General features: G+C 29.6%; 2 protein-coding genes and 1 long non-coding RNA gene across 6 annotated transcripts; all 3 read right to left on the bottom strand.

Annotated features, from left to right (window-relative positions):
• Positions 1-2,870: 2,870 nt before the first annotated feature.
• Positions 2,871-11,050, bottom strand: LOC105339273 (uncharacterized). Its single transcript, XM_066073551.1, has 6 exons — positions 10,906-11,050; positions 9,332-9,453; positions 8,608-8,637; positions 5,914-6,013; positions 4,541-4,678; positions 2,871-4,417 (listed from the first exon to the last, which is right to left on the bottom strand). Exons 2-6 carry the CDS (start codon positions 9,443-9,445, stop codon positions 4,137-4,139), a joined length of 663 nt encoding a protein of 220 aa, XP_065929623.1. The 5' UTR covers positions 9,446-9,453; positions 10,906-11,050; the 3' UTR covers positions 2,871-4,136.
• Positions 11,051-12,111: 1,061 nt separating this feature from the next.
• On the bottom strand, positions 12,112-18,921 carry LOC105339274 (uncharacterized). Of its 2 annotated transcripts, XM_034454286.2 has the most exons (6): positions 18,770-18,921; positions 17,316-17,374; positions 16,713-16,844; positions 16,354-16,465; positions 14,902-15,048; positions 12,112-13,822 (listed from the first exon to the last, which is right to left on the bottom strand). In XM_034454286.2, the coding sequence occupies exons 2-6, from the start codon at positions 17,322-17,324 to the stop codon at positions 13,548-13,550; spliced, it is 675 nt and encodes a 224-aa protein (XP_034310177.2). In that variant the 5' UTR covers positions 17,325-17,374; positions 18,770-18,921; the 3' UTR covers positions 12,112-13,547. The 2 variants fall into 2 exon arrangements, with proteins under 2 accessions (XP_034310177.2, XP_065929622.1); XM_066073550.1 differs by lacking the exon at positions 17,316-17,374 and having other exon boundaries at positions 18,770-18,887.
• A 1,899-nt stretch (positions 18,922-20,820) lies between these two features.
• Positions 20,821-26,960, bottom strand: LOC117683609 (uncharacterized). Of its 3 annotated transcripts, XR_010710374.1 has the most exons (6): positions 26,911-26,953; positions 26,606-26,814; positions 25,487-25,624; positions 25,207-25,315; positions 24,398-24,547; positions 20,821-23,255 (listed from the first exon to the last, which is right to left on the bottom strand). It is a non-coding gene; the product is annotated as an uncharacterized lncRNA (long non-coding RNA). The 3 variants fall into 3 exon arrangements; XR_010710375.1 differs by lacking the exon at positions 26,606-26,814 and having other exon boundaries at positions 26,911-26,960; XR_010710373.1 differs by lacking the exon at positions 26,911-26,953 and having other exon boundaries at positions 26,606-26,904.
• Positions 26,961-27,333: the final 373 nt, after the last annotated feature.

Here is a 27,333-nt window from a genome sequence, read left to right as displayed (position 1 = left end):
ATAAACTTGTTAAGTAGGCAATTGTGATATTGTTGGTAACCGTGGCGTTTGAAACAAGTTCTACGAAGTTTTTCTTTGCATTGTTTTCATTCAGTATACGCATATATGCATACGAAAACTAAGCATGTGCGATTATAATGAATGCAAAAAAGAAATGAAATAAATAAAAATTAAAAGAAAACTTAAAAGGGCATGGTCACGATTTTTGTCTAACAATGTTTCTGTTTTTATTATTACCGTGCTTAAGGAATGAATTTCTGATGATCATTGAAATTTGAGAGTCAATCTTATATTCATAAGCAAGATTTAGGGCTCAGAACTCTTTGTCATGTACACAAGGTTCGTGTCCTGTTTTTGTCTTCATAATTATATTTAATAAACCAGTAAAATTCTTTTTCAAGCTGATTTGTCTATCTTCTTATTCTTTTTAAGCATAAATAAACAGTTCCTAACACATTCATTTTCGGTCTAAAACTGGAGTTTTTCTCTTCAACTTTTAAAATGTAAACGAATTTTAAAGTTTTGTTTACATAGCAAAGAATTGTAAGCTTTGTAACTCGCTTATAACTCAATAAATGACTCTCAGATTTAGGTTGCCTTTTGAAAGTACCGTACTGAAGCATTGCAATCACATTAAAATCGGAAAAATCGTGACCACGCCCCTCTTCAAATCAAGATTCCTAAGTAAACATTTCGAGATCCAGAGACGCTTGAAGGTATATTCAGGCTGATCTGATACCAACACACAGTCGAGAACTTGTTTTTTATTGTTGTCATTTGGTTACATGTATGGAATGTATAATTAGATGAACAGTTTCCACAACAAAAATATTATAAACAGTTTTTTTCAGAAAATTTATTCTTATCATGGAAATCAAGAACAATATAACGACGTTGCATCGGACTAATTGTTATTGTTTGAACTGTGTATGGAAATGTAAACTCACATGCGTGTAAGAGTTAAACATTTATATGTGAAAATGGGGAAATACTTCGAATAATTAACAATGAGATATTATTACTTATAATTATTAGTGATACTCTGATATCACTGATATATTTATAAAACTACAGATTATTTTTAGTTTACTTTCTACAATACGATACATGTACTTTATATGCGTTTATTTACAGCCAGGGACATATAAGCAAACATCGAAAGTCTCCCGCAACGAGATTTTAAGGGATGTTTTATGCATCAATTTGCTATAATTCAATTGACAACATTAACACATTATCAATTAAAAAAAAATTAAAAATGTTATTTTGCTTCATTCCCGATTAGGATCATAATTACCGGTATTTATCAGTCCCCTACCGATTTCACCGGAGGAGACTAGCTTTCCTCTGAGTCCGTCAGTCCGTTCTTCCGGTTGTCTGTCCCAAATTTTCCGCACTTTTTTCTTTATGCGTTTGAGGAATAATATGAAACTTGCTGAACAGCTTCAAACTGTCAAACTACAGATCAAGTTTACACTTTTGTAGCGTCTGGTTGACATATTTTCGAGACAGTTAATGTTATGATATTCCAAATTTTTAATGATCGGGTTCATTATGGGGTTCGATGTGTATTGAATATATGGGGCCACTATTAATATGCGGTCAGTATTGATATCGTGCGTTACTTGTCCATTCCCTTTTTTTTTATTTCTAACACTCAAATACATGTAAATTCTGTAAAATAGTTTCAAACATTGTGTTGTTAAATTAATCGGCAGGTTTGTGTAGTATTATTACAATCCGGTTCGTTTGTCTGTTTGACTGTTTGTATTGATTCGGGGTTTAGAAGATAGTCAGAAATTATGTTGTGCATAACAGTGCATTGTTTTCACAAATTTCTACCAGCGAATACTTAATGGACTTGATGAAATTACTGGAGATAAAAGTATTTTTTTTTTACCCACTTCAATTTGAAGCGCGTTAAAAGAAGAAAATCAGGGTAAAAAACAAAATGCACAATTTTTTGTAAAATAAAAATGAAAATGTGTCTATATAGACCGATATTTTTAAGACAGAAAAATCACGCCAACAGATGGAATCGGTCCAGGATTCAAAAGATCCCAGACGCTGTAAGTGGCACTGTTAGGTCAGTGGCAGTGAACTTTAAATGTAACGCGTGAAATACCTGAGAATACCGACGTAATGAAATTCTGAGTCAAGTGCTATAGAGATCACACATTATTTGAAAAATCATTCTTTTAATCTGCTGCAGGAAAATCAGAGTCATTAATAAAGTGGTTTAATAATAAAGCTAATTTAAAAACATTTTATAATTTATTGATTTGACAGGATTCAATGTAGGAAATCAATTTGGATGCAAAATATACTGACAAGTGTTAAAATGTTTTATATATAAAAAGTCGAAAGAAATAAGCCAATATTGATTAAATATTTGTACTACTGACTTAAAATAAAAGGTGGTTACGTTAATAATGTGATATTTGTATAATATTTCGAATTAGAATAGCACTCCTTCAAAAAATGGGGGTTCAAAGTATGACCGATTTGGAATTTTTTAAATAAAGAATCGTGCAGCGTGATATAGGGTTAAACAAAAAAATAACACCAGTGATATGTTCATACTTTTATTTAACTACATTTATAACGAAAGAAAACATGACTTTAAACTTAATGTGTCAACATATGTTTGTTCATGAACATTCTGCAATTACAATGATAAGCATGCTTGATGAAGCATTATGAATAATTGTCTTGATGCACCTAGTAGTGACAAATGAGACATGGATTTGTTGATTGTGTGTTTTTGAGGGAATTGCCAGTATCCTTAAAAAACAAATATTGATACAAGTGACACACTTATCTATCCACATGGATTTATTTTTATTTTTATATCACAGTTTCTTAAAAAAAAAATAAAACAATACCGTTTACAAAGACCCGTATTAAATTGATTCACAGAATCAAACAAAAAATTGAACCGTTGATGTTGCATGGGAGTAGACAAATCGGAATGAAAAATACTGTTTTTGCTTCCTCAGAACATAAAGACAGTTCATGTATCCCACTCTTCAATATTCTTATATCAAGAATTTTCTGAGAAATATATCGTTAAAATTTGTAGACAAAACATACTTAAAATTCAATAAATTGGGGAGGGGGGTCAATATTCATCCCTTGGAGTTATGGCCAATTTGTTTTGACCTTTTTGCACCTCAAATGCAAATTTAGAGTGATTAGAATTTGTTGACAGTATTTTTGATTAAGCAGATTTATTTCTTTAAACATTGTTTTTAACTATGCGCAATGGTCACACTGAATTGAGGGAATAGGAAAAAAATTGTAGGAGGCTGCATACATATTTTGTTTGACTTTTTGCACTGAAACTTAATAATTTCTAAAATAGTTAAAAACTACAATTTGATTTGAAATAAAATCATTTTGAATATCATGAATTTCATAAAATTTATCCATTTTGCTTAAATATGTATTCAGTGTCATTTTGACACAATAAAACATGGTGTTCCATGATGTCAAATATTTGATAAATGGCTTCAAAGGTCAAATTCTCACATAATGTGGCTTAAAAACATTTTTATATATTTGCATGATTTTATGCTAGACGTCCATCACTCTCTTAAGATTATATTTTGTACATGCCACACAGAACCTATAGAATAAGTTACAAACCTACCAAATGTTAAAAATGGGAATAATGAATAAAGTATGATGTAAAGAAGAGTATATTGAAAATTCATAAAATTGCTTGCTTCTGCCATTTTTGTCTAAAAACTCTCTGCACGAAGAAATGGTTTCCTTAAAAACTTGTTTGTTTCTTGAATTTAAAAGGATTTTCTTTATAAATAGTGTTTAATTATGCGATAATAATCTTTTGATGATGATTGAATAAATAAAAACATATTAAATTAAAATATAATGATCAACTGCGCATTGAAATCAAAACGTGAGGAGCGAGATATCTTAAAGATAGTTATTTAAGATGGTAAAAATATAACTAGAAAATTGTCATCATTCGGTACACTACGATACAGATTTGTTGTAGAATATCTTATTTTGAATAATTAACTTTCATTTGAAATGTTGAAAGAAATATGGGAAAGTGATATAATTAGGCCATTGTTAACAGAGACTGTTCTCCATTCTTTTGTCTCATCATATTAGACTTGGTCACTTTTGGAACCATTTGCTGAAATAGCATCATTTCCTCTGGTTGGTTCATTGTTCAGTGAGATTGACTGATCATAGGTTGGACTTTGAGTAACCTGGTTCCTCATACTGTTATACTGAACAAAGTTCATCACCCATCCGGACAGACCTGTTAGAATGCCTACTGCTGCAAGAATGGCTGAATATGGAGTCTTGAAGCTCATATTGCTCAAACCAGCGAAAAGTATTGATGGGGCAATTAGTTTGATAGCAACAATGCATTCCATAATTTCTGGAAGACAAGAAAAAAGACAAATGATTTACCGTTAATGAAGATTTGTAGAGTGGAGTACTGATATTAATTTCTTAATATGTTCATACACTTTTCAAAAAAAAAAATCCTGATTGTACTTACCAGCAAATAAAAATATGAAGGCAACAATTATAGCCTTTGTTGGCGTCGGGTTCTTTAAATTACACATCAACACAATGCAGCAAATTCCAGATGCAACAATAGCCAGGAAAGTTTCAACTTGTGTCTCAAACATGAAAGCTGAAAACGTAGAATATGTTTTGTTTTTAATTGAAAACTTTTCTTATTTATTGACGGAGTGACAAAAAAACAACACGGTATTACCACGTGGCTTTTTCCATACGTTAAGATAGTGATCAGAGAACAATAATGAAATGCACGTAGATATAGAAAAAATTCACATTATTTAACAGTGCAAGGTCGGTTGAAGTCACTGTCTACTGCTTTTTCCCTTTCCCTTTCATTTATAACTATTTATCCAATGCAGATGGATTTAGCAATACTCTACATTATTGAAGAAAACATTGTCATTTGCATTCACTGGTTTTCAACTTTTCGTATATTTTAGAGCGTAAAGAGAAAACAATAATTCCTATCTGGTAAGTATATAGATAAGAATTAGGGTAATAATTACAATAGTTGAATTACAGTGAAATGGATACAGTATACTGTTATTATAGAAATATCCTAGTTTTAAAAAAAACCTATTAAATAAACATATTCCCTTGGCCAACAAAACATTTATATACTACTTATGATTTCATTCTGCCAATTAAAAACCCAATTCAAAAATTATATTTCATAATTATCATAATATTGTTCTAATGACACTATATGAAATTATATTAATAGTGATTTTATAGTGATTAGTTGTCTTCTGCATTTTCCAAAAATATATTATGACTTGTCAACAGCAGATATAAATCTCTTAAAGTAACTACGAATGATTGAGTTCTTATTGAACCCTTACACTTTCTGAGATCTTTCCCAACAAAAAGACCTTTGTTTTTAAACTTTGCCTTAAAAAAACCTACGTTTTAAAATGTCTGTGAAATCCATGTATACTAGGTAATATCTTTATTTTTCAAAACATTTAATCCAAAATATCTTTAAAACATAGGTTGTTTTTTTTAGAAATATAAAACCACATGACTGTTTTATCTTAATTTAGCGTAATTTGGAATAAACAGGCAATATGCCAAGCTAAAAAAATATTCAAAAAATAGTTTCAAGCAACACATAAGTATTAATCTTCAAAGTGCATGATGTATTCTTATTTTAAACGTGTGTACTGTCTCAGTTGCAAAGTTTCATCACATAAGAACAAAATGGAAAGCAATTTGTAATCGAGACTGCCTTCAAATACATTTCAAAATATTGTAAGTATTTTTAGTTACTTTTAAAATCAGTATTAATATCGGATATACGATAACTGAAAAATCACAGCATCATACTAATAAAAAAGTTAGACATACCATTGAAAAATATATTCACTGTTTGTTTGTAGGGGTGAATTTCACATCCGCCATCATTACAAACTCTCAGGTAGGAAATGCTCATCTGGTATTCATTCTCCTAAAAAAAAAAGGATTCATTTGTAATTGAGTCCGTCCTCAATTACAATTAATTTATTGTTTATAAATATATTCCGAAATATTTCTGAATCAATTACTTATCAATTACATTTCAGGGTGTTTTTTATGTTTAAATTATAAAAAGGGCGTCTTTCCTTAATTCATTGTTTTTATACTAGGTCCTATTTGTAAAGAGTTTGATTTGCGAAAACTAATGTTAAATTTTTGATGGAGCATGGCATATTATCCAAGGTAATATCGACTAATTCAGTTGTAAAGCTTCCTCATACAAAAGAACAAAATACCTAATATAATTTTTCAAGGTTGATCAAGAGATCTTCAGCTATGAAGATGTCGTTCGAATTCATAAGATGAAGAGTTTGAAAATTCAATGGTTATTAAATTGATCCCCCCAAAAATGTAAACACATACTTTTACACATTGCCTTTTGTATATCATTGGTGTTTTCTCAATCTGTTTTAGTTTCAGGATAGGATTTTAAAATAAAACTTACGGAAGTAGTTAAAATGTATCTTATTATATCTGTAAATATAATCGATAATAATATTTTTATTTAATTTTAAAACAATTATCGTGATTTAATTGGAAGGCACCGTCAAAATCATCTATGTAATTGAAATTCTTGAATAACACATTTTTTTTAAAAGATGCAATTTATAATTATTTCCTTGCAAATGAATTATTTTTCTAAGAGAAAAAAACGTAGTTATCTGATTTTAAATCATGCTTTACTGAAAGCAATGTCATTGCTGTAGGCGGAGTAATTGCAAAATGCAATCTATAAATAGCAAACTTTAAAACATCCAAAAAGAACTAAAACAAGAGGCCTACATGTTTCTGCTAAATGTGTAGCATCTAAGTACTCGTACAATCGCCCATTCACAGACCTGCCGGGAAGGCTCATGTATGCATTAAATTACATGTATGCTACTTATCAAATTGGAACTAACAATTCTAAACTGAAGTTTATTTTGAACCGCCTCCTCTACCTTAAGTATTGCATCAATGACCATTATGAACTCTTATATTTTTTTAAAATAACTTTAAAATAAAAAAGGCATTTCCGATCATTGAAAAGTTGCAAAACTCTATATATATGATATATTTCCTCATAATTTGTTCACTGTTACGATGACGTTTATATGTTATCATTATAACATATCTCGCAAAATTTCCCAACCCCAGGCATTTTTTTCTTTACATCGTAGACTGTCTCATGTCCTTGCTTAATTTGGATTTATTCATGCATCAGCTTTTCCTTAGGACATATCTTAACTTTGCTTGATGGCTCCGTTTTATTCAACAGCAGTTCAAAAAAATAAAGATTTATTTATTATAATTTATATGTTTTAGGACCCCCGTTTCTCCCCCTTTAAGGTCGGAATCCTTGTATTTTTCTCATAAACTTCAAAATTTAAGGTAAGAGGATAGCTTTATGGTCGTTCTTTGTTTGCAGTCAGTATACATGTATTTTCATTGTCAATAGAAGTGAAGAAAAAGAATTATAACAATATATTCAATTACACCATTAGATTTTGACTCTTTCCCTCCCGTCCTTCAGTAAGAACCTATAGCATTCGAGTTACGAACATTACAAAAGAGTTGGACGACTTAACGGTCTTTATATATTATGTACAGTCACCTTTTCATCATTGCTAAGAAATGTAAAGAATATTATGAAATGGTTTATATTTTATTACTATAATAACAATAATTTTTTCACCTGCTCTAGGGTCAAACTTTTATTCCAGGAGGACATGAAAGTTTTTGTAAAGGGCTTTCTCGTCTGAATAACTATGAACCAATATCTATTTTCAGATTTGCAATAGACAAGAATTTTTTTTTTAACAATAATCCAAATTTGCCAATTTTCCTCATCGTCCTTAGGGCGGCTTTGCAGAAAAAGACATTGAATGTAAAAAAAATTAAATAACTACAGTATATCACAATACAAAAGAAATGATCATGGAGTTTTCAAGATGTTTAAAATGTTTCAATGTTTTTAATAAAGCATGAAGACAAAAAAAAACTAATTGCAAAAGTTCATTCTAGTGACTTCAGTGACATTAAAGAAACATCATGATTGGCATATTGCCTAAGTAAGAAAGTTGCAATATTTGATCAAGTCTTTTATAAATAACACTAAAGAATAAAAAAAAGTCCAAAAAACCCAGATAAAATGAGATTGAAAGAGATATACCAAATTCCACTAAATTCAAATTCTTCATATTTATTACACTTTTTTTTAAGAATCAGTTTTTCAAGTTGAAATTCCAAACTGCTCCTGATCTTTTGTACATGTATCTATCAAACGGACAGAATTTCTTCTTTGATGACAATGGACGACTCTTTAAACGATTTATTATAACCTGTTATAACACAATTGCTAAGTTATATTGATTTTTAGTCTAAAACTAACAAAACATTATGCAGCTCGGATATTTTTCTTTGTAATACAAACCTTCATTTACAATGTTTATGTCACACATTTTTTCTTAACCAAGAGTGATATTTAAAACAACAATGTCCGTTATTTTTTTACAAGTATAAGGTAATTTGGTAAGGGAAGCTTACCGAATACTGCGTGTCTATACCGAACCAGTTCTGAAATTAAAAAATAAATAAATTCAACAATGAACGTTTAAATGCGCCTATGCATGAAATGAAAACTACTTTTTTGTCCTAGTAGTAATAATATTAACAAAATATGACCTCGATGTGCTTTTGGTGGATTTTGCTTTTTGTTTATTTTTGAATGAATTGTACAAAAATTCATCTTTTTGTTATGATAGGCAATATTTCCAATTGTCAATCTTCTTATCATTTAATTCCCAAATAAAGTTTACCCTAGCAATTTTACCGTAAATTTTCACTTTTTAATCTAATCAATAATAATACATTAAATTTCGTTACAACTGTACTTAAAGTATTGTGAAATAGCATATACATTTGACTGGTTCCTTTGAAGATATATATATAAATGCAATATATAAATGAATATGTACTAGAAACAACCCTTGTAAATTTCAGATTTATCTGGCTTAGAACTTAAATCGATGATTTTATACAGCCTACCAATCGTTAAATAGATATATAAAAAGGAAAAAATCTACATTGCTTCAAACGTTTAGTTTTATCCAGTTTACTACATAACTAAAATGTTTGAATAAGAATTGAATTTTTATAGATATTAACACTAGTCTTGTAAGCTCTTCATTGTGGCACATTTACAGTCTTATAAATCAACAGTTTTTGAAAGAAATTGAATCTCAATGAGTAATTAATCAATTTTCATTACCGTAGAATCCGATTTAATGACGGCCCAACCTGGTGTCACCAGAGCAATAAACCACAAGGCAAATGTCAGGCAAAATAAAAGTAGTACCCCCGTTGCCATAGATATCGACGCCATCGTTGAAACTTATATATAACAAAAATACAACATCAAAGTATTATAACAAAAACCATAAATCGCATTGTAACAGAAACACATTACACGAAAATATATGAACATAAGTATTCAAATATAAAAAAAAAAATTCTTTAAAAAAAAACATTTCTGAAGCGAATGCTGCTTGTCTGTGATTTCCCTAAAATCAATAGTATTCTATCGGAGAGTCCCGTGTAAAGTAGAACTGCTAGCTTAGATTAATTTGTTTTTTTTTTCCTTTTTTATATTCCTCTTTTTGCTATTGTTGTTGTTTGATTTTTTGTAAAGATTCTAGTTTGTTTTATTCTATCACTATTCCCTCCTCCTCTCAACAGCACGAATTCCCAAACCCCCAACCCTCCCAAAAAATGAATAGAGAATTGATCGTTGTCAAGATCTTAAAGAAGCGTGCTTTATTTCCTATCGCTTTTGTACGTTTTCTTTTTTGTACGAGTATTTAATTTTGGTGAATATGAATCAGTGGATGAATTTAATACATAAATATGTTCACCCATGTCATTGCATTTTGATCACATAAAAATTCAGCTGTAAAGTTGGTGTAAAATATCAAAGTAAATACACTAAACCAAGAACAAATGCATTGAGACATACATCACTATGAAAAGGATTAACAACAAGAGTACTAACATTTGATTGATAAAAATCTGCTTTAAAATATATACATCCGCTGATATAGTATATAGCATATTTAAGCATGTATTATTATATCGTTCATTGTACTACTGGCCTGTACAATTCCGTTGTCATTGAAATCCCCCAAAAAGAAACGCAGTGATGCACACTGTTCAAAATAATGATGCAGATCTCAATGTTTTGATTTGAAGCGAGGTGTTTTTCCATCACAAATATCTAAAGGATAGCTACAGATGAAAGTTTATCGATTTGTTTTTGTATTGATTTTTCTTATTATTTTCTACGTTGTATAGCTAGCTAAGTGTGACATGGGGTTATGCGTATTACTCTTTTAGATTTGTATTTAAATGTCGTCAGTTAGCGTTTGTTTTCAGGCTTAACTCGTACGTATAAACGTGATAAAAACAAATCAAATAATGGACGCATATATCATAACTTACAAATGCAACACAAAATCAGTCTTTTGAATATCCCTTGATTTACATGCCTTGTTAATTAAAACTATCATAAAATGAAGTAGCCACTGATACCCGTATAGACAAATATATATTATTAGTCCTTTGTCGTTACTCAAAGATACACAACAAGATTTGTTGGATTAACATTTACTAAACTATGACACACAAACGTTAACACTTTGTCAATGAATACTTTACCATTGTATTATCATTTGAAGATGTACTTAATAAATGTGCCTTTGTATTAATTATTTTATACAAAAGCAATTTGAATTGAAAGAAGAAAGTAAGAATCCATTTTCTAGCACTAAACATAAAAGTTATACAAACCTAATAGTCCACAGTAGTCCGTGTTTTTAAATCTAGTATTTTATTTTATATATTTTATTCCAGAGCTCCAAAGACATTATCATGGACATTGAAGAAGATATTTTCAATGTGTCTTGCTTTATACTAGTTCCTAATTGCTGAGAGAAATGAGTAATTCAGAATCAATCAATATCCTGGTATACGGGTTTTTAAAAATACAGGGAAATCCCCGACTGGAATCATGGATGGAATATTTTTTTATTCCATCAACACGTGTTAAAGGAAAGTTACCCGCACTGATAATAAACCTGGCAAAATAAAACCGTAATAATTTATCTGGGCTTTTTGTCATGCCCCATTTAATTGCATTCTGACAAATGTCCAATTAATGTTAAAAAAAATCCAAAATCTTAGCTATAATTTTTAAAAGGGGAGAATTTTCGAAAATGAAGCAATGTATGTTATTTTTTGTTGGGTGAAATTAGCTTTAAAACCAATAACATTGTATTAAAAAATGAGATCTGATTTATAAAAAGCACCTGTTTTAGATTTTTTGAACAATGATGCACAATTAAAAAAAAATGGTTCCCAAATCTCTCTCTCTCTCTCTCTCTCTCTCTCTCTCTCTCTCTCTCTCTCTCTCTCTCTCTCTCTCTCGCATCTGTTTTAAAGTGACTTGTTTTGTTTTCAGGAAATACAATGGTTTTTAATTAACAATAACGTTTACATATTACTTGCATTTTTAAAGGGTTTTTTTTATATTCGCAATATTCATAAAAGATTCATAAAAGTTTTCATTTCAACTTATCAGCTTGCATTTTTATTTTGTGTTAGAATGCACTTTTGTCTTTAAATTCTGTATCAATATCATTTTGTTGTAGTTTTTTTTTCCTTGCTAAAGGTGATTCGTAAAGTTATATTCATAATATGCAGACTCCACGTGCAACATCAAATGGTATCGCAACAACATGCAACCAACGGATTTGTGTATTAAGCTAATGAATTGCGACTTTTTAATAAGCAGGATATTTAAACTATGAATGACTTATAACTGACTTAAACTCTGACTGAAAATTAAAATTTTGCCTGTGACTTTCCTAAGATGTGTACTGCGGCTCTTCTAGCGGAATTCTCTTGTCAAAATATTTGAAAGATATGATCCATCAGATGGTTCGCAGACTTACACAGAAAGCAGGGAAATGTAATGTTTTGGCAATAAAAACTGGGTTGTTGTTTTTTTGCCTGATTGGCAATCTAAGACTTGTCTTTAACGGTTATATCAATCTGCTTCTTTTGAAATGAGAGTGACAAATTATATTATAGTGATTAATAGGTTTGATACGATCAGAAATATATTACGCCGTCTTTCTTTAACGGATATTGCTAAAATATTTGTAAGTCTGACGACACCCCACGTTATAAATGATTACATATAGCTCAGAGTATGATTCCATGTAGCTTATAGTATGTGTCGATTTCAAAAATTGGTTGTATAGTGTGAAATGTTTCCAAAATGTTCAAAGAGAAACTACTAAACAATGTAGATGACATTCAATAAAGTTTTTCGAAGACAATTTTTTCATTCACTTTATTTTCACGACAGTTTCAGAACATAGGGAATAAATAAATCTTTAGTAAGGTTTATAAGACTGAAAAAAAAATATATGTACATGCAGCTACAAAAGCAAAAGAAAAACAATAGGTAATATTCATTACCTATATTAAAAAAAAACATGATATATCCATATGTAAGTAAAATTGAAATGACACAATTATCGACATTAAAAGCCATCTTTATATGGGATTGGCTATAAAAATCTGAATTCTTAATAAAACACTGTAAAGCTTGAATTATTAGTATTGCAACTTTTGACATATGTTCACTGAATTCCTTTTGAAAATTATACATTTGGATAATATTAATTTCATAAGAAGTAAAATATAAAGTTTAAATTTATGTAATTTTTTAACACATTTTACCATTTCACAATTTTTGGACTATCATAAAAAACATATATAACCTTTAACACATGGAATCTTATTGCAAAACAACACATCGTACGTAAAAGAGCAAAGTTTGTGCGTGAAAGGTTAGAGCACTCAGAATTCATATCATATATCAAAAACATAAAAATGAAATTTTAAAAAAATGTCTTTTTCTCTTTGTTCTCTTTTTGTTTTGTTTTTTTTAAATATATATATACACTTCATATTTTATGATTTTTCTATGCGTTATTGCTATTATGAAACAAAATGACTTGTATGGAACAAAATGCTATTTTTGTTCATGTCTGCTACATGTAATAATCCATATCTAAGATACACGTAAAACATTAACCATAGAGTTTATGGTATAAGATTGTTGCATATATAGTAAATATCTGATAGAGTGACTGTTAATTTAACAAACGTCTACAATAGAAAAAGAAAAAAAGAATCGATTATTGCGTTACATCTAAGTGTATTTTTTATCAAACGTAGATTCATTCTGATGCCTAAAATTGTTTATTTTACCTAGCAATTGATTTACCCAACACATCTAGATCTCCATCTGCATGTTCCATTGTTTGTTTGCACATTTGCAAACAATTATATCCCAATTATAAACACAAATGTCCCCTTAGGACTGGTTTCTTTCCCCGTGGTACATCGCTCACTTTGTTTCATGGATTTACGGATGTTCGTTTATTGGACATAAATATTCCATCGCCCATATTCTGAACATGACTTCTCCGAGATATACGGTACAAAACTATGCTCAAAACCCAGCTCATGATGGCAAACACAGCGCCAATCCCGCTCAAAAGTATTGAAGATGGAAACTTCATCTCTACTTTCAGTAAAGAGAACTTAAATTGTGTTTCCCATTCTTTAAATGAAGAAGACACTTCTTTATAAGCTAATGTTGCTCGAATAATAAGAATGATATCCAGAATACCTGAAGAATAAAAAAGAAACAGATCATTATCGTCAAAACAGTAGTAAGCATATTAAGGGTCCTCTAAAACCCATGACTTTTACATTTTCTGACAGTACATGCATGTTACAACAGGACGATGTTGACCTATTGTGAAAATCTAAATATCGCGATATCATAATATATATTTCAATTGCGCAATTGGCTCAGCTTTGATCTACTTATCACAGGTCCGGGGATCGAATACAACAGAGACTTTTCGTTTGTTTGTTTTTATTTCTTTTTTAATGTGATCAATTCCTTAAAAAATTGACCTTATCCCCATAAATTATTTGTTTCCCCCTGGCATTTTCTGGTCAAAGACGTGGACATGGTGAAAGAAATACCAAAGTTTGTGTTTGCTAGCGACACTCTAATTTATAGTGTATATGACCCTTAAAGGGGCATGGTTACGATTTTGGTCAAATTTTATTTTTCTATTGTTATTATTTACAATACTTTAGGAATGCATTTCTAATGATCAAATGAATTTTGAGAATCAATCTTAGAGTTATAAGCAAGATACAGGGCTCACAACTCTTTATCATGTAAACAAGGTTAGTGCCCTGTTTTTGTTTACATGTGTTAAATATACCTGTTAAAATCTTCTTCAAACTGATTTGTCTATCTTCTTATTCATTTTAAGTATAAACAAACAGTTCCTAACGTTTAACGCATTATTGTTTGTCTTAAACTGTAATTTTCACTTCAACATTCAAAATGTAAACAAAGGCTTTGTTTACATATCAAAGAATTGTAAGCTCTGTAACTCACTTATAACTCAACGAATTACACTCAAATTTTGGTTGCATATTAAAAATGCCCTACAGAAGCATTGTAAACATTAAAATCGGAGAAATGATTTCAGACAAAAATCGTGACCATGCCCCTTTAAAAGCCTGTAAAATACGTCGGTGTCATATATTTCTGTATGGTATTATGATAATTTTGTTTACTGGATACTGTGGAAGCCGCTTTTTGTCAAATAAAAAAAAGACAGATGTTATACGTTTCCATTTTTTGTTAAGGTATGACTGATACAATATAAAAAAGCGTATTACATGCAACTGGAAGGATTACACAGACAGTCAGAAATCTAGTCGATGTGGATTTTGGTGTAGATTTCATTGGGATCAGCAGTATTACACAGGATAACGCACACAATAATAGCATAGATATGCTTTCTATCTGCAATTCTAGCACGTCCGCTTAAAGAAAATAAAAAAACAAATACACTTTAAGAACTGTTATTAAAAAAAATATATGAAAAAAAATGATATCATTTTTTTTTTAACATTTATCAAATCTTTGAGATTAAATGTCTTGTACAAGGTGTATTTGCTTTGGTAATACATTATGATAACTTTTTTTACCAAAAGGAAGACGCAATAACAAATAATTAAAGCTAGATGTGCCGTTTTATTGAATTTGGTTTTTTTTTTTTTGGAAGGCGTTGTTTGTGATTTTGTTTATATTAACAAGATTCATAGGAGATAAACTTTCTGTATATTATACTATTTCATATGAATTCAGATTTTAAACTTTTAAGAATAATCTTTAAGCATTTATGTTGCAGGTAAACACGAAGTGGGCGCAAAAACGTAGTTGGCATGTTCGTAGTTGACTAAGGCATTTTGAGACAAAGTTAGATGCTTTTAAATCGAAAGCTCGGCGTTAACGCACTACGATAAAATCAAAATGTTTTCAAAGTGCATCAAATTCGGGACCAAGATAATGCAACGTTTAAACTGTTTAATTCCGCTAAATAAAGGTATTTTAACATTTTTATGATTTTGTTTTTAAAATGCATTAATATTGATAATATCTATACACCCTGCAATAAAAAAAAAACAAGTTTTCAAAAGCGCGACTTGGTCCAAATAATAACGCATGTTGATATAAAAGAAAATTCAAAGTGCGTAATTTTTAAAAGTTCGTCTTACCGGGGCCCCAGTAAGAGGTGATATTGATGTTAAATTTAATCTATTCTCTGATCATATGGGACGATGGTAGTCTACATGTTTATATTGATATTTTTAAAAGTAAGAAATATTATGAAGCCCTAAATATATTATTAAGACAAAACTCCAAATGCTGTTTCTCTCGAATACGTTTTCACTACACATGTGCAAAACTACACTCAAATGTACTTGAATCTTTTATAAATTAAAAGACTTTAATACTGTGGAATCATTTTTATTTGTTGGGGTCAATATTCGTGGGTAGTCAAAGTTCTCTTGGTACGTAATTTCGATGGTAGAATATTTGGGATAATTTTAACAAATATTAAAGAAATGATTGTATATAGATTCAGGGGGATGTAAATTTGTGGCAAGTGTCACCCACGAAAGCCACGAAGATTGCCCCCCCCCCCATGAACAGCGATGATTCCACAGAACTCATTAATACTAAATTATCTGTCGTATTTGTCTCCATCAGTTCTTTTTCTATATAGAATCATTGAGTACTTTTAGTCATTTTACTTTTAAAAAGGTAAATAAAAGTATAATTACGTATAACACTGTCGTAAATACGACTGCCATTCTTTGTAAACGATTGCGAACACCGCCTTTCACCGCAGTAAAAAACGTAAAAGAGGCCAACGTGTGTTTCCCCCGCTGTATACTGTATCAAAAAATAAAATTTGAAGAAATAAAAGATTATCACTGATACAGTATAACTGTATATGCCGCTAAGGGGAATCTTTTTTTCAAAAGGTATTGTTGTATAAAATTGGTCGTATAATTATACTGTCATATAATATAGGATTATTAGGCAATTAAAGTCTTTCTAGGAGGCATAAAAATTTTAATGGTTAACTGATTTATAATCATACATAGTACAAAAACTAAAGAAAATAGAAAATACTCACCACACTTTTGTCAGTCCCGATGGAAAACACAAACCAAGAAGGCAAGAGAACTGCTGAAACCCAAAGGATGTTTGTCACAACTAATAGAGCGCAGTTCAGACTGGCACCGCCACTTGCAAATATTTTTTGAATCTGAAAAAGAAAAATGGACATTGAGCATCTTTAATCATTCCACAAACCTATAACATTTATTTTTGGAAATTCAAAATTCGAAAGTCTGTTACAAATTTAAAAACAAAACATTATTAGACAACAGTCATTCTATAAAGAAAATGAGTTTAATATTTTGTTTGTTAACTACATGTTTTAAATAGTTACATGGTATTCAAAAGAACACACGTTTACTTTTATTAGGTTTTTTCTATACCCTCTATAATATTGCAGATCTAAGATGTACATGTACCCTTTTTGTATGTGAGCTGAAGAACCTAAACATTCTATGAAAGTAGCCTTTAGTTAAAAATAACGTTAATTAAATAACCTTAAAACATCATTCTTTGTTCAATCACAAACGAAGTTAAAAAATTGTTGTGTGCAAATAATTTATATTCTTTGAAAAAAGAACATCATGATACACACGATTCGAATCATATTTATCCTTACCTTATTCATATTTTCATGTTTCTTTTTTCTACCTCTTACCACAGCTAGGCGTGATAAACCTGGTTTAAATTAAAATAACAAAATATACTTAGATATCATTTAAAATATTAAGTAAATCCTTTTAATTTATTAGAAATAACATATCTACATATGTATGCAGTAAAACAATAATAAATAAATTAAAGCTAAAAACAGATGCAGCAAAGTTAAACTAGACTATTCTCTTGCAGTATTTTAAATCGCAGTATAAAACATAGACGAAAATGCCAATCATCAATTTTGAATGATAAAAAGTTGAATAAAATGGGAGTTAAAAAATTAAACTTTGTATTCAATATGCAAGGAGGAGTGATCGGGGAATCCCAGGCAAGGTTCATTGAAGATTAACCTCAGGTGTGTTATAATGATAGTCATTATAAAAATGTTCACTGTCAGTAAACTTGTTGGTAATTTTGTCGGAGGAGAGATAAGTTCAATTCTTAAGTTGATATGTAGGTCACAGCCATTTTCAAGTCTCTCAATGTGCGTGATTGACTGTACTTTAACATTCGGTAGCGTAAATTTCCACAGTAAACAAAGTCACTGAAAAGTGCAGTGCAGTGGACCGTTGAGAAATAAACAGCGACTGTCACATTAACAGATTAAGATAGGATGGTTTTATTTCCATCAGACAGACAGAACGCAAAACATAGATTATTTTATTTATCTCATGTTTAAAATCGTTTACTTGTTAGACTTTTGATTTTCATTTTTACATTAAATAATGTTTCTACGTTTCATCATTGATATCATTTATATAAATAATACTTTGGTTGATTGTGAATTTTAAATTTCCATACCAAAAAAATAATAAACACCATGAAGTACTACAAGTACGATTATGAAAAACACAACAAAATATTACATAATTAAAAATGCACATTAAACGCCGCTAGTGATGCCCATCCTTGTTCTTATCTAAGAAGTTTTTTTTCCTGTTTCATTTTGTTCACTAAACTCACTCATACCTTTTGAGTGGGACGGGGGCTGGAAATTAAAACATACTTCAAAAGTTCTTGTAAAAAATGAAATACAGCATATCATAATAAATTGAAGTCTGTAATCAGGAGTAGTAGTGAACAACTTGAAAAAGAAGATATATTTTTTTAAATTATATTTATTTTTTGTATGTTAAAACTAGCAAGCTACTACTAAAATTAAGAAACTACTAATCTATTGATAAATGTGTGGGTTTTTTTTTCTTTTACATTTGAAGAGGGGCTTGGGACAGACTGGAAAGGTTCCCTGGTTCAGTATTTTCCCCCTAATTTTCCACCTAAATGGTCACGTATCCTAAGGATTGTGTTTCAGTTTTTTTTTTTATCTTAGACAATCATCGTGATTATATCTAAGGTGATGAGTAAAAAAAAACAAAATTTATATTATTGATATTAATTGTTTGTTGAAACACTTACCTTACAAACGTCAAATATTTCCATTAACTCAAGTACATGTATTCATGCATCAACAAATGAAAAAAAAAACATTAATGGAGAATTTCGCAAAAAGTATTTTATCAATGATTGCGTATTTGTGGGGAAAAACAACAGGGAAATTCCCGTTTGTGATATATTGCTCTTCATCTAATATTTATTACAAAATGGACGTAGTATACAAAGATCTGATGCATCGCATGAATAATTTTACGGTTTGTTGACGGTTATGTGCCTGAATGTGATGTTTACGTAAATAAATGTTTGTATATTAACCAATAACATTTTAAACATTTTTTTATTCAATCGTTCCGATGTTCTTTTTATAAAGGAATGAAGAAATGTATACATTGTTTTGCATTCAAAACAGGTTATTTAAAAAAAACTCATAATACTCTAGTGTTAGCATTTTGTTACGTTATCATTTTTTTTTACCAGAAATTGGTAAAAATATGTGGTTTAATAGGCTTAACCAATTTTTATGCAAAATAGTTGAAAGGATGGTTTGATATCGAATCCTTCAAAATAACGATTGTGTTCTAAACTTCCTTTAATAGTAAATTCTAATTTCTGGAGACAAAGTTCATGATCAGTTCAACAAGATATCTAGCATTAACAATATGTACTATATTTGTTTGATATAGACATTTGATAAGTTGTTTTATTAATTTTCTAAGCAGAACCCACATGGTTAAATCGAATTATTTACATGTATATTTATTACATTGTATTTCTTCTGTTCCTTGAATGTTTTGTCTACATGTTTTTTTATTTAAATGAGTTTAAAATGTTTTTTTCGGGTTATTGGTGGGGGGGGGGGTGTTGGTTTTTTTTCAATTTTTCCTTTTTTATCTAGAGAATTAACGTGTTTCTCAATTTGAATTATCAGTTAGTCAACAGTTACATATAATTGTAAAAACAGTCAAAAAATCATGGTTCTGTGCTTATACATGCATTTCCATTTTTGTACTATTTGCCTTGATTAATTGCAAATGTGCTTTATACATGTACTTTAAACATTCTATTTTTTCCGAAGGGTAAGTTCATATAAACGGAGAAGCCACTGTAACAGTCACAAGAGTGAACACTTTTTTTCCATTTTACAGCAGTCAACGTTTGTGACATCGTAATAAAACTCTCGTCATTTTAACCTTTCAATACCCTGTGCTGGTTACAGTGTTATATTTACATCTACCAGGTATTATTTCCTCTATTTCTTACGGAAACTTAAAGCTAATTCATAGCTCTGTAGAAGAAGCCCGACTGAAATTTACAAGCGTCATTAATCGATTGGTCGAAATCTACAGTGGCTGGAACAGACAAGAAATTGAGAGGACTGATATTGATATGCCCTGTTAATCAATTGGTCGAAACCTACAGCGTCCTAAAATTCACATACTGCACGAAATAATCATGATGATGTCAGACTACATTTCTCACAGGAGACGATTTGGCTGTTTCTTTTAACTAACGTACTGATGTACATTAACAGAAATTTAGTGAATTTTACTAACTTTTCATAATCAATTTATTAATAAGTTGAAAGAAAGATGTTAATTTAAACAATAAAATGCTTTCTTTGATGATTCATTCGGGTTATGAAGGTAGCGATCATTGCAGAAAAAAATTACATAACCCGCTAACGCGGGTTATGCATTTTTTTTGCAATGTCGCTACCTTCATATCCCGAATGAATTACCAAAGAAAGCACTTTATTGTTTAAATAACTGCAGTATTAAATATGAGGTATGTAAATGTATACCAAATAATCAGGTTGAACAAACAAAGAACAAAGACAGTGCTCGATTTGATAATCAATTTTATTTTTTATTTCTTAAACGTCTTTATTTTTTTTTCAAATTTGTAAAACTGAAAGCCTCGTGCATAACCGCATTAAGATTCATACACAGAAGAAAACAGACAGTATATATATATATATATATATATATATATATATATATATATATATATATATATATATATATATATATATATATATATATATATAATATATATATATATATATATATATATATATATATATATATATCTCCATGTATAAACTATACATGACTTCATTAAGCATACATGTACTACAAATGAACTTATTGACAGTTTGTGTTTTAATCATCAAAACACAATTTACAGACTACAACAATCGGATAAATAAACATCAATTCCCTTTACGCCTAAAATTAAAGAAACAATTGAACAGTCTATTTATGATAAAAAAAATTGTTTTCTAAAAATTAAAAGCCACATAATTATGCTTGATTTATTTCAATTTCTTATGTTTCCATACATTGTTTACTAATCGTTTAATCCAAAAAATTAATTAAATTATAGACTTAACCAAATGTTGTTATCATAGTCACATTTTCTGCGATCAAAGTGTTTAACATATATGTGATGGATATTGAAATCTATATTATGAATATAAAATGTTTTAATTAGTAGTATTATAAAACTTTTTGTATCTTTTCATGATTTTTTTTTCTTTTTTGGGGAGTCAAATACTAGAATATGACACTTAATACGGTCTCCGATGCATTCAAATTGTCAATGACTAACTTTTCTCAGAGTTTGTGTCTTTTTTTTTCAAAACTATTTTGTTAAAGTTTAATATTTTATGACAAACAATTTATTTTCACACCACAAAATATCAATGTTGTTAATAAATTGATGTTAATTGATAATATATTTTTTTGGCTTGAAAAACATATGCAAGGACCAAGAAGATCAATTATCCATTCAGTCATTCACAAAATGTCACATATCTGAACTACGCGCACTAGGAACAATATTAAAACAAACAACCATTGGTCGATGTTTTGTACTTTTTCATAAAACATGGTAAAATTTAAAACACAGGTGAAAACTTGAAAGAAAATATTGGATATTTGAGGTTACAATTACATGTACGTATTGCAAATTCATCAAAACTAAAACTCATGTTTAATTTTTTTAAACTTAATCTTCAAAAGTTTAATTGTTTGCAATATTTTTAAAAAAGAAAAACCTTGATAATAGTTTCATATCCTGAGATATTATTAAGGAAATATTAACAGACATCTAGCATGAAAGAAAGGACATCAAACTAAGGTGGAATCATCATTGTTCGTGGGTGACCAATGTTCGTAACTTTCGTGGGTTACCCTTGCCCACCAATTTCCATCCCCTCGAACCTATATGCAATCATTTGTTTAATATACTGTCTTTATTGAAATTATCCCGAGTATACATATACTACCAACAAAATTACGTTCCCACTAACTATGAAAATTTTGGCTATCCACGAACATAGACTCCCACGAATAAAAATGATTCCACATTAATCTACCAGTGAACTGTAGAATAACAATTATTGGGCTATATAGTGAACAGGTGATTGTTCTTTATTATTTTAAAGTAACGGTTCAGTCCTTTGAATAAATCTATTTCTAAAAGGATACATAATAAAATAAAACAATCAAAATATATTGAATATTTGCATGTACGTTTTGATATACGTTCATTATTTTCTGTTTGCCATTTCTTTGGTTTGCTATTTATATGTAATTGTTTTGCAGTTTAAAGAAGATAATTCTACGAGGGTCAATCATAAAATACGAACACTTATGTCATAGCTAGTATGTTATTTAACGTCATAATATTGCTACATTCAATAGACATAATTAAGCAACTGTTTCAAACAATTTGAAATCAAAACATTTCATATATTCCTTAATTTCTCAGAATTATTTAGAATCTAATTCTGCAAAAATGAGGTCACGGCGCACGGTCAAACTCTGTGTTGTGTCAACAATAAATCATATTATGTTGAAAGCAATATGTCCAAAAATTTGGCTTAAAACCAACTAATACTGAATTAAAAAATAAACAACGTAATCTAACGTTCAGGAATTTCCTTACTGTAAATGAAGAGATTTGCGGTAAAAAAAAAATAATAACTTATGATTTTCGAAAAAATGTGAACAAATTAGATGTCAAGTGAAATATTGCCGATTTAAATTGTATGATGAAAAGCAGAAAAGACTTATTAAGTTAATAACTGTGCGTGCGTCATCTTGATGTTATGTTTTAACGTCACCGTGCGCCGTGGTTACAAAACATGTTGTTTTTAAAATCGGGTAACAAAAATACCTTTTCGTTAAATGGAAGAAAACTTCGTATATCAATAAAAAAGTATTGTTGCATAACATAATTTGTTATGTATGACTTTCGTTGTTGGACGTAGCAGTTACTTGATCCTTATTCCGATTATGGCTCTCACGAAACTTTCGGTGCAAATAAATGCATGAAACCCAGCCTAGAAAAGCAAATATCGTGCCGATTCCGCTTACAAGCAGACAGTATGGAAACTTCATCTCTACTTTCAAAGGAATGATGACTTCCAACCGCTTAAAGGCAATGGACATTTCTTTATAAGCTAGTGTCGCTCGAATGATAAGAATTATTTCCAAAATATCTGCAAATCAAAGAAAAAACAATAAAATCAAATTGGAACATGAATAGTACATGTAAAAAAAATTGCATAAGTGTTGAATAAAACGTATAGAATAGAACAAAATGAATCTCATTATGCTTCTTTTAATTATCGCAAACTACATTCAAATGTTTGAAGTTGTAATTGAAAGAAATTGCATAGTAATTATAATTTGGACTCTTCCATTAGTCATTCTCAACACATTCAAAACAATTTTTAACATAACTTTTTTTATAGCGCAAAGTTCCAATACACCTAAATTATATATATGTCTACATTGTTTCTTTTTTTGTCCCCTACCGGTTTTCACCGGAGGGAACTATAGCTTTCCTCTGCCTCCGTCAGTCCATCTGTCTGTCTGTCCCACTTCAGTTTTCCACACTTTTTCTTTATGCGTTTGATGATAAATATGAAATTTGCTGAACAGCTTCAATATGTCAAACTACAGATCAAGTTTACACTTTTGTAGCGTCTGGTTGACATATTGTCGAGAAAATTAATTTTTTTATATTGAATTTTTGAATGTTCGGGTTCGATATTCTGAATAACTGTGCATTGTTTTCAACAATTTCCACAAACCGATAGGGGACATGTATTGCTTATGCAATACTCTCAGAATGCTTGTTTATTTTAAATTCTTCTTCATATCAGTTTTAAAATCAAAATAATCATATAATGGCATATCAACTTTGATATTTATATAATTTCGATGATCTGGCATAATAATATAATGATATAGCATCTTTGATATTTTGTAAAATTTTCATTATCTACAAATAATTTAATTCTAGTTGTGATACGCTTTCTGATTGGTTAAAAAATTATTTCATATTGTATAAAGAATGTTCCCTACGTCATAGTAAGACTAATGTCAAAACGTATCAATACGCCTGACGTTACGTTTGAATTTTGTACAATTTAACGTCATTTTAAAGGTCAAATGACCGTTTTTATTTACAATGAAGAGTAAAAAAAATTAAATTAAAAGCAATGAATTCAATATTCATTTGTTTTTTTACAATATAAAATGAAACAAACCATTTTATATCGTATATAAAAACAAATAAATATTGAATTAATTCCTTAACTAATTAAAGTTTGTATGAGTAAGTATAAAATATTACATGCAATTGGAAGGATAAGTACAGCAGTGGACACAAATCTGGTCGAGCTGAATTTCGTTGAGCCTTTCTGTGGAAACAGCAGTAATACAAAGGATGCTGAACAGAACAGTAATGCTGATATACTTTCTATCTGTAATTCTAGCATGGCAGCTAAAAGTACCAAAAAAAAACTAAATTAAAAATGTAAATAACCTGAATTATTATTACTACTGTATCTTTTCAATCCTTTTGGTATCTATAAGACTTGGGTGTTTCTTGTCAGAAAGCAACTCAATGTTTTTACATGGAAATTTCTGTTGAGTAAAATGTGAGGGACAAACTTTTATCACTATTCAAATGAAAAACTTATATGTATATCAAATGACAAAGAAAAGATAATACATTGATGATTTACACGTACTAATGATGTTCTCATATGATACATTTACTTACATGTAATAACTAGTAATTATGATTTCCAAGATATCTGATTTTTTTCTTATACGTATCATAAACATAAAACTTTACAATACAAATAGAATCTGCTTTTTTATATTAATTCATCAAAGAAATAAAAACTATGATATTTTAATTTTCTTTAAACTATAATTTATATTGCAATTCTCTCTTTCCGATTGTAATAGAGAATTCGGAGGGGTTTTTTTGTAAATATATTCCTAAAATTAACACTTATACTTTTGATATTTGAAAATTTTATTAACGTATTTATTATTCTAAGCAAAAAAATCATATCGTTTACATGCAATTATATTGAATTTCTTGTATATGTAATCCATCGACTCTTGAATAGTAAACTGAAATATATTTACGCATAAGACTGCTATATGGACGATTGTCATCCGAATGGGAAACTTGCCAGCAAGAGCCCTGTCTGCATTCGTTATTGTAAAGGAGGCCAATTCTTGCTTCATCCATATACTAAATCAAATAGCATGATTTCAACATTTCTTCTGTTAACAAAAGTTGATGTGGACAATTTTTAAAAGTGAAAGCTTCAATGACAATTTATTCATAATCTTAAATCAATGAAGAAACAATTATGCTTTAAAATATATGTCTGTATATGCAAATGAATGACATTCAACTTACCAATATTTTGGATTTTTCAAACTTCATAGAAAACACGAACCATGAAGGCACTATTAGCGCAGTAAACCATAGCACAATGGTGAGAAATAAAAAACCATAGGTCAACGCTCCGACACCACTTGCCAACATTATTGAAACCTGAATACGATAGATTGACATTGGTTTTTTTTTTAATATTCTAAAATATCTTTACAGTAATTACGATGTTGAAACTGTAAATGCTTTTCTTTTAAGATATGATAGTCTTGTTAAATCAGCCATTTTTATTTAGACGAATTGAATGATTTTTTTTCCTCCAAATTTTAAGCTTCTGATGTAAACATCCTTATACAGCTGTTATAGTAAAATTCCGTAGTAATTAGAGTCGCAAAAGAAATCGTGTAGTGAATTAGAGCGTGAAGCCGTAAACAGAGATGTTATAAATAACTGAGATATATCTATTTTAAACGGTATTCAATTTTTTATTAGGGCAAACTATTCAAATAGTAAATATATTGGTCTCCAATTTTAATTTGATCGCGGTTGCTGTCGTCGTTTTGAAGAATTGCTGTTTTCTTCGCGTTGAGTTTTGGAAAGCAATTGAATAGAGTTTATTACAAACAAGAATCAATTTCATGAGGAAAATTTGATAAGTCGTTGTTTTAATTCTATCGAGTTGCATTGTGCAACTATATGCACAGGTGCTTGAAGACAGGATCGAACCCCCCCCCCCCCCCCATTCCACCCCCCTCCCTAGTATATAAACCCCCGGGACTTTATTCATTTTTTTTTATTAATTATCCTTTTATGACATATTTCTAATCTAATTTATACATTCATTGCACAAAATTACCTAAAACAAACATTTTTTTTTAAAATCAGTACAGTGTGCTTGGTACCGCATTCTGTGATACTTAAACCTGAGTCAAATTAAAAGGAAAAAAATCCTATAAAATTGTTGCTCACTTGTACATGTATAATTATTATACATGTACTTAAGCAACCATGAACCAGACATCTTTATTTCATGGGGGCTAGATGATCAAAAAATTAGATATCAGGTCAACCAAAACATTTCATATTTATTTCGTTTGCTATAATTTATAATCAAGTAAAGAAAAAAAAATCCATATATTTTACCTTTTTTTATTTTGGAATTTTCTTATATTTGTATATAGAGTCCTTCTTTTAAAAGGGTATTAATGCAGTTTTAAAATGGCCACGACCAATGATCCCTCTTTTAAAAATATCATAAGTCAATGAGGTGTCAAAATCTGGTAAAGTTGTAGTTCTCAAATGATAATTTCACAATCAAAGTCTCGGGTTTTCAATTTAAAAACCAACAGTAACTGCAAAGATAAGTCATTATAAATTTCGAAGTGCATACCAAATGTAGCTGCTGCGATTCAACTAATTGTTTTCAAAACTTGAATCATGGTACTTACAGTATCAAATCGTGTAGATCAATGTAAATTTATTTATCAGTACCTTTATATATATGGAACTTTAATGTCATTGAGAAATGGGGGCGTTGTCTGACAACAATAAACACCATATAAAAGAAGACATTAACATCCGGGGACATTGGGTTCGATTAAATTACACAAGGAGTGTTCCGAGGTGATTTTGGGATTTAAAAAAAACACATATTACGCAATTAAAAGGTGAATGATCTCTTTGGGGGAGCATGGATATGTTAGCTATAAAATAAGGTGTCAGATTTATCTTTTTAAAAAAATATATTTGCTTTCTTTTAATGGTTATTTTGTTTATGTTCAGTACATAAAAAAACTATGATTGTTAGTAACTTTTTTTTCTTTGTATTTATACATGAAGTATAGTCCTGAAAAAAAAATATTTAAAAAGAG

The sequence above is a fragment of the Magallana gigas genome, chromosome 10 (assembly GCF_963853765.1).
Source record: "Magallana gigas chromosome 10, xbMagGiga1.1, whole genome shotgun sequence".
Lineage (NCBI taxonomy): Eukaryota > Metazoa > Mollusca > Bivalvia > Ostreida > Ostreidae > Magallana > Magallana gigas.
This window is presented reverse-complemented; position numbering and strand designations above follow the sequence as displayed.

Excerpts from the sequence above, each read along its gene's own strand:
- LOC105339273 (XM_066073551.1), bottom strand. The coding sequence starts at position 9,445 with ATGGCGTCGATATCTATGGCAACGGGGGTACTACTTTTATTTTGCCTG. Across the intron at positions 8,638-9,331 it reads TCATTAAATCGGATTCTACG|AACTGGTTCGGTATAGACAC; the intron begins GTAATGAAAATT and ends TTTTAATTTCAG. Across the intron at positions 4,679-5,913 it reads AGTGAATATATTTTTCAATG|CTTTCATGTTTGAGACACAA; the intron begins GTATGTCTAACT and ends CTACGTTTTCAG.
- LOC105339274 (XM_066073550.1), bottom strand. The coding sequence starts at position 18,793 with ATGGAAATATTTGACGTTTGTAAG. Across the intron at positions 16,466-16,712 it reads TCGGGACTGACAAAAGTGTG|TATACAGCGGGGGAAACACA; the intron begins GTGAGTATTTTC and ends TTTTTGATACAG. Across the intron at positions 13,823-14,901 it reads TGTAATCCTTCCAGTTGCAT|GTATTCTGGATATCATTCTT; the intron begins GTAATACGCTTT and ends TTTATTCTTCAG.